At 31.3% G+C, this 15,049-nt stretch overlaps 1 protein-coding gene across 15 annotated transcripts in view; it reads left to right on the top strand.

Moving 5' to 3' along the window:
* Positions 1 to 15,049, top strand: part of LOC145279823 (protein phosphatase EYA1-like) — a 1,162,399-nt gene that overhangs the window by 1,059,430 nt on the left and 87,920 nt on the right. For 13 of the 15 annotated variants that reach the window (XM_080131213.1, XM_080131215.1, XM_080131216.1 and 10 more), the window contains 3 exons: positions 6,047 to 6,166; positions 11,110 to 11,165; positions 12,286 to 12,442. In XM_080131213.1, the coding sequence (XP_079987339.1) occupies positions 6,047 to 6,166; positions 11,110 to 11,165; positions 12,286 to 12,442 (333 nt within the window). The remainder of the gene's footprint in view (positions 1 to 6,046; positions 6,167 to 11,109; positions 11,166 to 12,285; positions 12,443 to 15,049) is intronic. The other 2 variants (XM_080131218.1, XM_080131219.1) reach the window with 1 other exon arrangement.

The raw sequence follows: 15,049 nt of genomic DNA, 5'->3' as shown, positions 1-15,049 counted from the left end.
CTATAAATGATAAATTTAGTATAAAGTTTTCTCATGAATATTTGGTGACTGCTTTTTTATAAGATTCTGTTTGTAATTATTTAAAATGTTTTCTCTTGTTTCTTTTGTCCATTTTTTTGTGATTTCACTTCATTTGATCTGTTTAATGTGTAATTGTGCAGTGAATTAGTCTTTGTTTGTTTTAACTGCCCAATGGCCACTAATGAATGACAGTAATTATTGCAGCAGCAGAAACTCTTCTAACTTTACACACACAAACTGTTATTTAATCACTAGTGTACACTGCCCATTAAAATGATAAAAAAATATGCTTTACCAGTGTTTGCACTAGTATTTATATAAAACAACATCTTGCTTAAAGTCAAAAGGAAAAATGTAAAGAAAATATCTTAAACCGGAAAGTTTAAAAAAATATGTTCTTATATGAATACTAGCCTGAGTGCCCTGCGTTGCTCAGGTGTGTGGAGGTGTGCGGGTTAGCAAAAAAGTGGTAGTAGGCAGGCTCGGACCAGTACCATGAAGGAGAAAAAGAATGAAGAAAAAATAAGTGACGTCTTTGCTGTTGCGCTCATTGCCAACCCGGAAGTGACGAATATTTAAATTATTGCTAGACAATCGAAAAGAGGGGATGTTTGAAAATATCGGCGAAAGAGCGATCCCTACTTGTAGAAAAATGCCCAGTTGAGGGTGAAGGAATTAATGTTTTTAACTAATTTTTCGATATTTGTTGTCCGAAGGATTGAGCTTCAAAATGATACCGATCTCGTGAAAATCTGTCGCCTCTGTCAAAAGATTTAGGCTGACATACAAATATACATACATCTAAACAGACAAGTGAGATTTATATTATAGATTAGTACAAACACTGGCAAAACTATTTTTTCCATTTCCCTCATTTCATATATATATATATATATATGTTCAGGTGTAAAAAAAAAAAAAAAAAATCTATCAGAAATGTTTGTAAATTATAATGAAGAACATTTTTAAAAAGTGACACAAAAAAAACGTCCATGTCTGTAAAGAAATGAAGCAAAAAGTCATAGTGAAGGTGTAGGTTTTAATTACTCCATTTTTACTTGGGCAGTTTTTATTTAACTTTTGTGCGGTGGAACAGGCGTATAGCTACATTGCAAGATCCAAATATTTTTCTTGCCAAACAGCTCTTTCACTATATTAAAATTTCGGTGCATTTGTTTTACAGATCAGAGGTGCCAGGTTCAAATCCTGGCAAGTTCGTAATAGTTTTAACCATTTTATCCAACGTTTACTCATTATCCTTACTCTTAGTTATAGAGTATTTTTATTTTTTAAGTGATTTTGTTTTGTGCATATGGGAATTTCCCGTACTCTGAGCTCACAGAGTAAGCGTTGATGTTAAGACGATGTTGAGTGTACTCGATTTTATGTTTGACTCTGTGTTGTGTGTGCCGACGCGGCACAGCCGCTAGTTTTTAATAATAAAGTTTTTTTTTGTTTTTTTTAATTTCCTACAATATCTTACAATGGAATTAGATATCTATTTAAAATGTATTCTCAGCTTTGCATGAACACAATCCGCACAAGAAATAGTTTAGACTAGTTTTTGAACAAGTGCAACCGAGTTTTTGAACCAGTTTTTAAACACTGGTTGCATCTCTATTGTAATGTTGCTGATGATAATCACCAACAATTCTAGCTCACTCAGTAGAAAAAAAAAATCTATATTGAACATCGTATGAATCGTGCTTCTAAAAAAAAAAAAAAATAATAATAATAATAAATAAATATGTTGAAACAAGCCGGACACATGTATTCACTTTTGTTATGTATGAAATACTGACCTAACGGGTCAGGAGTGGTCAAATTCGACAAATTGGATGAGATTAGATGAGTTGCTGCTGCTGTTTTCTACTTTGAATGACCTTAACTGGCTTCTCTTTGAATTGTGAACATTTTCCTTTTTTTTTCTTTAAATCCACTGTCTCCTTTGCATGCTTTTTTTTTTCTTAGCATGCATTTCTTCATACGTTTTTTTTTTTTTTTTTCCAATTAAGTATTTAAAGAGATTTTAAGATACAAAAAGAACTGAAGTTCCTTTTTTATATGTATTTAAACATAATTATTTATACCAGCAGACAATTGAGTTTTAAATGTAACAAGTTTACATAGCTGAGCATATTCGATCGTAAGAGAAATGAAACTTCAGCAATATTTCAATGTTTAAAAGAAAAACCTGATTACTTAAATCAATAGTTTACCTTTTAATTACTTTTGAAGAGTAGAAAGTTCACCTAGTGTTTACTTTCCGAAGCCTCTTGCTTCCATTATTTTGTCCTTTAGTCCTCAGGCTCCATGAGCAATATATGACAAAAGAATGTTTACTGGTTTAGAAGCTATTCATCTAAGCTATATCCTTGAGTTTTTTTTTTTTTTTTTTTTTTACCTTAAAGTGGTATTTATTTTAGCTCCTTACATCAAATTACTTTATGCCTTGTCTGGAGAAGTTTCGATAAAAAAAATGTTTACTAAATCAAATTAAGTTATCAACATTAAGATATTCTTGTCTGACCCGCCCCCCCCCCCCGTTTCCCAGCAACAAGGATTTCATACCAGTTGAAGATTCGTCCTTGTAATTATTCACAGACCGGCTGCTGATGTGACAGCACTAGGTCCTCTTTTGCTAGGATCATATATGGTCCAGCTCGATTGAAGGTAATTGAGGAAAGGACAAGTCAAATAAAAACTTAGTGATTCAGTTGAAAAAAAAAAATATTGTCGGACATATCAGGACCGATATAAATGAAAGAACTTTAATGCCTGCAACAAAGATTTAAATGCATACGAGACACCATCTTTGAGGGTCTAAGATCTCTGCAAGGCGGGGGGAGCGGGGGGGGGGGTCAGGACAATCTTACAGGAGGATACTTTTCCCTATAAGTAAACCATGATAAAATATTCCAAATCGCATAGTATTTGCGGTCCAAATAAAATCTCTTTGGTATGGTTAACGCACAATGGCTTTTACAAAGAACTAGCCTGGGAGCCCGGCGTTGCCCGGGTGTTTGTGTTGAGCAAAAAAGAAAGGGGGGTAGTAGGCAGGCAGGCTCGAACCCGTGACGCGAAGGCGGAAAAGAAAGTGAAAGAAAATCTGACGCCTTTCCACTACTCCATGACGCGACCGGAAGTTCGGAACATTAAAATTAGGCAAAGTCAATCCAACTGATACGTTGAGTTGCAAAAATAGCTCGCAAAAAATCGACCCCCTCCTTGAAGAAAACTGCCCATTTGAGGGTGAAGGTATTAATGTTTTGGGCCAATTTTTTGATATGTCGTCCAAGACGTCGCGCTTCAAAATGATACTGATCTCATGAAAATTTGTTGCGTCTGTCAAAAGTTTTAGATAGACATACATACATACATACATTTTTAAACAGACAGGGGAGATCTATATTATAGATGGTACGTCATATCCAAGTGATGTTACCTCTAGTAAGAGCAGGAAGCTGGATACTCCACCACACTAGATGAATTATTGTCTTAAAATGTGGTAAACCCCAGAGACCACTAGAAAGATATACGATAAGAAATTTGAATGGTGAATTAGGGAGTGGAAAAATTATTTAATTTGAATGCTTATTGAGATGAGTATTAATTATTTATTGCGGACTATTATCCTCATCTTTTAGTTGTTTCACAATGTTTCGGCCAACTATTCCTTTGCCCTTCGGAGCCCATGACACAGTGAATAGACGTTGAATCTCTACGGTTCCAAGTGAGCATTGTCTGAAGATAGTGGTTTCAGTCCTGCCCAAAGCCAGCCAGAGGCTTAGTTGGCCAAAACGTGGTGAAACAACTATGGAAGGCAGTAATTGATAAGGATGTAGTTAGAAGATTCAGAGTTCATATCCCATCACAGTAACCACCTGACAAAGGCCAGAGGAATAGTTGGCTGAAACGTCGTGAAACAACAATTAAAAACTAGAGGATAATAGTCCGCAATAAATGGAAAAATTATGCTGTCACCTTTTTTTTTTTTCTTTTTTTTTACCAACTGGATGTTTGAGAGATAAAAGATCTTTAACAGACTATTCGAATGTCATTGTATCTCATATAGAGATCCTGTGTTAGCCCCTAGAAAGGGGCCCCCTTTTATTTCTGAGAACTTCGTCTGAAGTAAAATGAGACACGCACACACACACCAAAAAAAAAAAATGAAATAATTTCATTGAGCAAATCATTTTATAGCGCCATGATACGAAAAAGACATGAATTGGCGAAGTTGATTATTTGCACTTTTGTTTGAATCAAGTTTATTGTACCGATTTCTTTATTGAGATTGAAGAGAGTATACTATGTGACCATCGGTTGCTATCACGTAAGTGGCTCGGTTAAACACAACTGAAATGAAAAAAAAAAAAAGTAATGAAATACGAAGGTCTTATGTATGACATGAAAAAAAAATTACGAAATACGAAGGTCTTATGTATGACATGAAAAAAAATTACGAAATACGAAGGTCTTATGTATGACATGAAAAAAGTAACGAAATACGAAGGTCTTATGTATGACATGAAAAAAATGACGAAATACGAAGGTCTTATGTATGACATGAAAAAAGTAACGAAATATGAAGGTCTTATGTATGATATGAAAAAAGTAACGAAATACAAAGGTCTTATGTATGACATGAAAAAAAGTAACGAAATACAAAGGTCTTATGTATGACATGAAAAAAAGTAACGAAATATGAAGGTCTTATGTATGACATGAAAAAAAAGTAACGAAATACGAAGGTCTTATGTATGACATGAAAAAACTGGAATCTTATAAAGATCTCCGCCATTCCAATAATTATAGAAGCAACCAAACTGAGGAAAACGAATTTCAAGTGCAAGAGATATATAAACAATCGCACTTAAAGGGTCTGTTAAAATCTTGAAAAGATCTCTCCATTGGAATGTAAAAGTCTGGGATGCGGTAGGATGCCTCATTCTCAGCTAGAACAAAATCAGGAAATTGAAAAAAAAAAAGTGCTAAAACAACAAAAAGATGAGGATAATAGTTCACAATAAATAAATTAATAATAATAATAAAACTCCTCTCAATAATGAATTCCAATTAATGTATAAAAAAAATGGTGGTTACTTATTTTGTCATAAAACGTATAGATTCCACAATATATCAGTCTTTTTTCTCTGCATTAGTCCTAAGCTTTAATTTTGTTTTTTAGTTGATTTCTTTAAATAGATCTTTTCACTTATTGAAAATGTTTTTTTTTTCTTAATGTATAAATTAGTTGACTCAGAAGAATTTATTTAAGTATGAATTTAATCTCAGTGGAGTCAGTTTCAGGCATACGTTGCTCAAACCGTATACATCTAGTTTGGTGATTTCAGGCAGGAAATTGCTTTTTTGGTCCTGTGTACTACCAGATCAGGATGTCTGAAGATACCGGCTTCCTAACCTAAAATGCACTGAACTATGCTATTGTTTCTTTTTTCTTTCCCTTTACAAAAATTCAATCATGTTCTGCAAAGCCAAATATTCACTACAAAACAACCAAACCAAACACCATGAATAAATATTTGAAGATATGAAGAACTTAAAACATAAACAATAAACACTTTTTTCAAAATAACCGTATTCAGTATTAGGTCACCCATAAAACAACCAAACCAAACCAAACCCGGGAACCCATTTTCTTTTTCTCTCTAAACCAATTAATATCTAACCAACTGACTGGTATATTTTTTGTTAAGTATATTTTTTCTCTTTTTGTTTATTTTTATTCATTTTTTTTTTTTTTTTAATTTTTATTGCTATATTTCCTTTTTGTACTTTGGTTTCTGACAATGGTTTTACTTGCGTCCTTTTTGTTATAATCCTGTATCTTTATGCATTTCAATAATTGAACTCTGTCTCCAGTCCATGATGCGAATGATGAACTGGGGAGGTTCAATTCAACATTAAAGGTAACTGACCATTGTTTGCTTGACCATTGTATTCTTGACCATTGAAATTCTAGCCATGGGTAGATTGGGTGAGATCTTTTTTCTTGATTCAGCTGTGAAATTGAAGACATCAAATAGCCAGATGGCAAACCCCAGTTATTTAACAAGCGGTGGTTACTTAGGAGCTGGTTCGGGTCCATTTTCTCAGTCGGGACAAAGTTCATATATGTGCGGTGAGTAACTACCGGTGCCAAGGCTTTTCATATTCTTATTATTATTGTTATTATTTAGGGTTAGGATAGGAGTAAGTTTTCTCTGAATATCTGTCCATGGCTCAGTCCTTGTTTTTTTTTTTTTTGTTTTTTTTTTTTACTCATCTTCCCTTTGCAAAGACAATTTTTTTTTAATTCCTGTAAAAGCCAACAGAATATTCTAGAAAGGCTTAACTAATGGCGATTTTGAAACTATAAACACCATATCTCTATATATGACACTTTTTTTTTTTTTTTTTTGCATGTCATTTCAATTTTTGAATAAGCTTTTAAATTTTGTGCTCTTTTATCATTACTAATTTTTTAATCGACATAAATTTTAATTGCTAATTGAAAACTCTTTCATTTTTAATTTCATTTTAAACTCTTCTAAAAAGCGTGAACTCTTTTTATGACTTTAATATTTTTTTCAACTAATAATACACTTTTTGTTATGATTTTTATAAAATAAATGTAGAATATTTTTCTCTGTTCCTCTAAAATATATATTTTTTTAAATTACCCAAAAAGCTAACAATTTGCTTGCTTTTTTTTTTTTTTGTAGACTAACAGGTTTTTTATGATTACCTCCCTTTCCCAGCTCTTCTCCCATCCCTATTAATTAGCATGAAAATACCTATAAAGCCTTACTGATCCATTTGCCGTTTTATTATAAACCTAACCCCATCTTTTCATCATTATAAACTTGATCCATTACTAATGTTAACAACAAAGATTGTTTTGTTTTATAGCATTTTGTTTTCAGTAACCATTTTGTATTTATGTAAATTGTTTTTTCTTTGATACTTGAAAAATTTTGATGTATTAAAAATAATTTCTTTAAAATCCGTCCCATTTTAAATCTCCAAAAATAAACACTGATTTATTTACTAAGACTTATATCTAGAATGTCTGGTTTCTTCCTTGAATCCGGGCTTTAAGTACCTGTAGAGTTACCACAAAAAATATGCATACGAAACCAGTCCTGTTTAGTTTTTCAAAAACTAAATTTCTGTTTCTGAAATTTTGAGATGAAGTTTCCAAATTCATATTATTGGGACGCTTCAGATTATTGTTCTAATGTTGTTCGCACAATGTCTTGGTTGATGTAACCTCTAACCTTCTTCAGGTGTATATTGTCGAACTTGGGAATCTTTCTGTTGAACTCGAGAATCTGCATGGAATTTTGAATGGAACCCTTTATTTAATCCGTGAGGTGGGAGGGAGTAGCATGCTCTCGTTGCGCAAGTTATGTTTTTGTTAAATATTATGCAGATGAGGAACCGTTTTGAGTTAAAATCTATTTAATATTACGCTTGTAATCTTAAGAAAACACTTGAAACGTACACATCTGCTAAAATAATTCCTAGAAAAAAACAAAACAATGAAGTCTTCATACAAACGGAAGTTAATTATTTCAGCATATGCACACATTTTGAACGTGTTTTCTAAAGATTGCAAGCGTAATACTAAATCGATTTTAATTCGAAATGGGTACTCATTTATTAATGTTTAACAAAACCAATAAGATAAAACAACATTTATCGCCTTCAGATGATTTTTTTTTACCATATGGAGTTTGGATTGCTAAACTACGGTTTTACTGATTCTTGATAGATATATATATCAAATAGTGTCAAATTAAACTGTAAATTTACTTGTATTTATTTTATTTTTTTTTTTTTGAGGGGGGGCTTTCGTTAAGAATCGCACGTAGTTGTCAAAGCTATTTGGCGGAAGTGACGTGAGACAAAATTTTAGCTATGGATGATCAACACTACATAATGTAGCTTTTTCTTTTTTTTTTCTTCAAGCCAAATATAAAAATGGAAATTTTATTCAAACAGTTTTTATTTGAATTTTTATAACAAGATTATAACCTTTATAATATTAATGTTTATGCACTGTTTTTTTTTTTTTTTAATCAAGCATCAGGTGTAGGTAATTTCCTTCGCATCAAACATAAAAATAGAACTGTTATAATAATAATAAAAAATTGAACTACTTTTTTTTTTCCAATATGTTTATGAACTGTTTTTTAATCACTCAAAAACAGTTCATGAATATATTAAAAAAAAAAGAAGAAAAAAAGGCAATTCATAAATATTTATTAAACAAAATCTCATTGAAAAAAGAAAAAAAAAAAAAGCGGTTCATAAATATTTTTTTAAGTTATATTTTTGTTTGGTGTAAAAAAAAAAAATAATAATAATTAAAAAATATATACCAACAAAAAAAAAACACGGTGCATAAACATTTTATAATAAAGGTTATAATTTTGTCATACAAGTTCAAATTTTCATTTAAAAAAGACTAAAGCTACATTAGTGTTGGTCATCCGTAGCTTAAAAATTCTGACGTCACTTCCGCCGAATGGCTTTGTAAACAAATAAGTACGACTATTAACGAAAACCATTTTTTATTTATTTTTTATTTTAACAAACAATTTAAAACAAAGGTCAAAAATGTTTTATAAAGTCATAAAATTATTTTTTTAAAGGTTTTATTCAATTTTTTTTCTGTTCATTCAATCAAAATTGAAATATTTCACAGCGTTTCTCTCTGGGGTGTCATAAGGAGCCCCTCCCTCCTTTTCTGACTCTTTCCCACCCACTATTAAACAGATTACTATCTGACATTTTATTTTTTTAACTCTCCTTCCTCGCCCTCTCTCTTTGAGTAGACAGATGGGGGGATATTCTCTTAATTGCTTTTTATCTCAAATATCAAAGGTGTTTCCCAGTGTGTCCGATTTGTGTCAATGAAACCTTGCTTTAAATATTTAATTCAATATGGAATTGATGTGTGCTTTCTTCTGATTGGCAACCTTTTTTTTTTCCTAAATATCAATGAGTCAAGCAAGAGAGGAATGATTCAATTAAATATTAAATCAGTCGCCATCACGAGAATTGGATTGGAGGGGCGGGGATAAGGTCAATTCATGAAATAGCACAAGGACAATATTTTCTTTTTAACAACAATGATAATGATTCATATGAGGGTGAGTGGGTGCTGAGGCAGTGGTGATACTTGTTGTCACTTGTGTGTTGGGGAAGGAAAGCTATAAAACAATAACTACAGCAAACATGCTGTTTTAAGTAGGATGACCCTTTGTAATGAATGTGGTACTGTTTTAACCAATAGTTAACCAATTAGATTGTTATTCCCGCACACGGGTTAATGTTTCCATTATGACCATGTTGAAGTAAATAGTAAAAATCGATATATAAAATCTCCTTATAACATTATGTGGATCTATAAAATTATATACATGTATAACTAGCAGGCCACCTGGCATTGCCCGATTGTAAAATATGCTTAAATGTGATATTTTAATTCATGCAATTTACATATATATTATTATTATATTGAACTTAATATATAGTAGTAAGATCAAAACAAAACAAAAAAATGTATATTATGATTTGTATAGCATCAACTAGAATCGAAATCAAAGCTTACATCCATCTGGGCCACGGTCATACGTATATACAATTCACCTGTCATCCCTTTTTTAAAAGATTGAATCGACCAATCATGGAACATAAGATTCAAGCAAGGGGGTACAGTTCAGTTTTATAATTTCATATATAAAATATCTATACACTTATAAAGTTTTTTCTTACTGACATTGATATTAAAAATTATTAAAAGTTTTTTTTTTTTTTTTTAATATACTCATTCCTGGATATGCGAGCGACTTCATGAAGGCGAATTTGTATATTCCTTTCAGAAACAAAGATTAATTAATTACTTATTCATTTTGTATGTTTTCTTATTAAATGATTATTTTCATTTCACAATTCTGCCTAATTCTATTTATGCATAGTTTCTACATTCTGCATAATTGCATAGAATTTAAAATGAAAACGTTCTAGCACACGGAAATATTTTTATATACATCTATCGTGTGTGTGTGTGTGTGTGTGTGAGCTTGTCTATGTGTGTGCGAAAAATCGCTACCAAACTCCTCTCTGAATATTTGTCCTACAGATTTGATCAAACTTTCGATTTGGTTTTTAGTCAGCAAAAGTTACTATGGCAGGGTCAAAATTGTGAACAAAATAGTTGACTTCAGCAGGGTATGTCGAATAAAATATTACACCTGCTGTTCCATTTACACATGCGCAAAATTCAACAATCGTAGCCCAAAGTTGTTTAATTTTTAACCTTTTGTATCGGCTCAGACAGTAACAACGCTGGAGAGATTAATGATGACTAAGGCTGTAGTGCGAAATGTTCTGTTATAGATTCTAGCAGGTGGTACCGAAGTCATATTTTTGTAACGTTTGAAATCATTACTATATATTGAATAATAAGCAATAGAGAATTCGCTCTATAACGATAAGAAATCTGCACGAATTAAAGTATATTTCTGCGTATTTTACAACCGGGCAATGCCGAGCAGCCTGCTAGTGTGTGTGTGTGTGTGTGTGTGTGTGTGTGTGTGTGTATATATATATATATATATATATATATATATATATATATATATATATATAATGGTTGCATAGATTGGTCTCCTTTTCTGGTCTGATGAGGTGGTCACTTTGAATTGAGATTCCACTGAAACATGTATGCACATATGTAGCCAATAATGTTTGTATAATAAACAGACTAATATATATATATATATATATTTCAGATTTATTTCCAAATATTTTAAAGTAATAATTGCATGATAAACACCGGAATCCCCCACCCCACCCCGCCAGCTGTTTTGCTAAGGATCTAAAATTGTAATGCAATTAAACGATATCTACAGTTTCTACTGACCAATAAAACACATTTTAAATTAACGGATTCTCTACACTTTTGTGTGTCTGTCCATCTAACAAGTTTTGTTGCGATTTAAATTTTTGTGTGTATTTTTTTTTTTTTAATTCGTTTTTATTTATTTATTCATTTATTTTTTGCTACTGCAGGTTCAGGTTCGAATATCAGTAGTCCCACATCAGCACTCAGTTATGCCTCACAGCAGGTTAGTATTTAACTTTTTTTTCTTTTTTTTTTTTTTTTTTTTTAAATATTTTTAATCAATTGCTTGTATAGACTTTGTCTGGCCGTCCAGTAAACTTAGTGATACAGTTTTCAACAACAGAAGGTTGCTTGGAGAGAAGATAAGCAGGCTATTACATGAACATGAAAATAATCTATATATCTATAAAAGTGAGAATGTAGGTGTGTGACAGGACTACTCTCAACCTATATACTCAACGAATTTTTGATCTACCGGCTTGAAATTTGATATATAGAGTATTCAGATATGTGGAAAACTATTTAATCCCTTTTTATCTGACAAAAAGGGCTGCTAAGGGGTCAAATTTGAAAATTGGTATTTTGGGGGTCATCAGAGTTTTATCTATTCGTCAGCTGCGCGTGTGCGAATTGTTCATACTGTTATGAATAAGTAGGTTTGAAAACACTTTGTAAAGATTGTGGCAAGCTAGTTTAATGGTTATCGTACTTGACTCACTGTCTTTAGGTTTTGGTTTCAATTTCAGCTCGAGTATTATTTTTTTTACTTACAAAAAGTAAAAGTAAAAAAGTTTAGAAAAAAACATACTCGCATCCATATGTCTGTTTCTTTCCGTTTTTTTTTACTTTTTTTTTTTTTAAGGAATTTAACATTATTTCTGTTTATCATAAATAATTAATCTGCGTTAATTAAAATATATTTATGCATACTTTACAACCGGGCAACGCTGGGTGGCCTGCTAATGTGTATAATATATATATATATATATATATATATATATATATATATATATATATATATATATATGACATGCTACATTGATTTAATCCGTTACATAAAGACAAATAAAATCAAGCTGTATGCCATCAATTAGAATTTGCCAAAATTAAAACTGAAAATTAAAATGTTTTATTTATATAAGAACGGTTTCCATATGTTAATTTATTAGAAAATGGATTTTAGTAACATCTGTTTACGATTCAGTAAAATGAACTGTTTAATAATTCTCTCTATCTATCTCTCTCTATCTATCTATATATATATATATATATATATATACACACACACACACACCAAAAATGCTTCCATGAAACTACATTAACCTCTTATTTTTATTTTACAGAATTTAGATGCCTATCCTTCGTACCAGGGCTATCAACCTGGATATTACAGTGGATATGGTTTTATCAGCAACCAACCTGTTGTTGGTGTAACAACACCGACAACGGTGCCTTCAACCACACCTACCTACCAATTAGTGGAATTACCACAACCACAAAGTAAGTCTTCTTGCTGTCCTTTTTTTATAATTAGGATTTTATAACTTAAGTAGACCAATATTTATTGGTTTTAATCATTCTGGGATAATATGAATTTAAACAGATTAGGATGAAAAAAGAGGAAATGCATTTTCAATTATTTTTATTCATTTTTATTTTTTTAAAATAATTTTACAAAATGTTAATTTCTACGTTTTTTCCTTTCTCCTCTTTCTTCCTGCTTTTTTCTTTATTTTCTGTGTTTTCTTTACATCTCTCTTTTGTCTTTACTTCTGTCCTTCTTTCTCTCCTTTTTGCCTCGTTTCTATATTTCTTTTTTCTTTTCCTATTTTTTTCTTTTTCACCTTCATGCCATGCATTTTCCTCAATTCAAGCTGTCCAATTTTCTTTTCTCTTATTGTTTTTTTTTTATTTTTTTTTTTTTACATATAATTTACTGATATGCAAAACACCAAACCCCAAAAATGTTTATTTCACAATAAAGTGTGAGACTTCTAAGACTTTATTGCTTTCTATTTATTTCTCACTTTGTTTTAATATTTTCTCAGTGATTAAAACCAATATTCATGCTCTATTTTTAGCTAATATATATTGTGTACAGAAAGTTGTTAGATAAGTCATTGGTACCGTCGGTTTCAATCCCGATAATTAGGACCGTTTTAGATATTCATATCAAGCTCTCTTCAGCCAATACTCATCTGAGTATTGGCTTGAAACCGTCCTAATTATCGGGCTTGAAACCGACGGTACCAATGAATTATCCCATTTAATAACTTTCTGTACACAAAATACAATATATAAATACGTTCTTATTTTTCGGATTTTCGTTTTAATTGAGCACTCTGCTGGATTTATTTTTCCAAAAAAAGAAACTAATTTATATATATATATATATATATATATATATATAATTAGTTTGGAATAATTCCAACAAAATATTGGCTGAATAATCACACTGGCACAGATTAAATCTGGCTCCTGTGAAGCTAACATTTCATCTTTATTTATCAAACGACTTCATCAGAGTAAGATGTAACGTTTATTGCTGTATCTTATATTTATTGATGGTCAATAACGAAATATTAGCTCCATTTTTTTTATTTTTGGTATTTGAAGTTATTTAAATTTTTTCGCTTATTCGCTCTACATGGTTTTTTTTTCTTTTTTCATATTTATTAGTTAAGGTTCGGTTTGTTCTGCTTTTATAAAAAAAAAAAATATTACTAATGTTATTTTTTTTACAAAGAATTCAATATTTTAACTTTTTTTTTCTCTGTAATGCGGTCTTTTTTTTTTGTTGTTAGCTGCTGATGCTTTTTTTGCATGAAGCATTTTTAGATTATGAAATTTTTTTCTAGTCTTTGCTGTAAAATTAGGTTTAATAAAGTACAATTTATGATTTCCTATTTAAACGACTTCCGCCGCCAAAATTTTTCCCTGTTCTTCAATGTTTTCAATTTTGTTTTTCTCTCCTGATTATTTCTTTCCTCTCATTTAAAACCTAAGGGTCTATTATTTGGAGTCATGTTTAACAGGGAACTGAGACCAGTTGTGCAGCGAGATGTCTGTTCAATTACATTTAAACCTCTTTAGGTTACTACCGTCGGGCAGCAAGAAACCGGGATAAAATCCCAAAGTTTAGCAGTCCGAAGGAAGAAGCTATGAGTGTAGAAGGCTTTCCGGCATTTAGGGACCTCAACAGTGAAGAGGTGGGGTTTTGCTGCATCTCGAGTTAGTCTGTAGTATGTACGTCGAGCAGGGGGGTGGGGGGCACAAATGTAGAGTTCATCAGAGAACATCCCATTAAAGAATTTGTAAAACAAGCACAGGGAGTCTACATTATAGCGATGGGACAGGGGTTAGAGCTTGGCTGATAGTGTGAAACCTATTAGAATTGACTTTTTTTTTTTTTTTTTTTTTTTTTACCCTGTTTTAAAGTGAAAAACTAGTGGTAGATTCTTCAGCGTAGATATGACAACAATACACCATGCATTGCGATTTTGCAAAGATAGGATGCTCTCTGGTATGATAAATTTTCTAGCATGGTAGAAAGAGCCCACCTTCTTTGCGGCAGCCTTGGCATCTCGGATGTAATAAATTATAGTGGGGAAGAAGTATATATTTTTATATCAGTGGAGAAAAAAAAAATATTTTTATATCAGTGGAGAAAAAGTATATATTTTTCTTTAAGAAGAGGGTTTCTCCCAAAAATAAAGACGATATACCATATCAAATATTTTTATTCATATTTGTCTCATATTTACTGATTTGATACGTGGAAAATCCTTTGAAAAATATATCTTGGGGAAGATTCATAAGATGTTTTTGCCCATACCGTCTTTCTCTATTTCGATTTTTTTTCCTCATTGCTATCAGCCTTCATAAATACCCACATATCTGTTTGGTCTTCAAAATTGCTGATATGAATTCTGCTTTCCTTTAAATCTCTATTTTTTTTTTTTTTTTTTAATTTTTGATTATTAGTTAAACAGTTCTGTAAAACGGATAGCTCCTGAGGGACTTTATTACTGTTACGATTGAGTTATGGCCCTCTGCTAGAAATCTTTATGGTTCTAACTTAATAAAAATAGGAAGATATATTCCAAA

Source organism: Euprymna scolopes, chromosome 7 (genome assembly GCF_053919585.1).
Source record: "Euprymna scolopes isolate OS-2025 chromosome 7, ASM5391958v1, whole genome shotgun sequence".
NCBI classification, from domain to species: domain Eukaryota; kingdom Metazoa; phylum Mollusca; class Cephalopoda; order Sepiida; family Sepiolidae; genus Euprymna; species Euprymna scolopes.
This window is presented reverse-complemented; position numbering and strand designations above follow the sequence as displayed.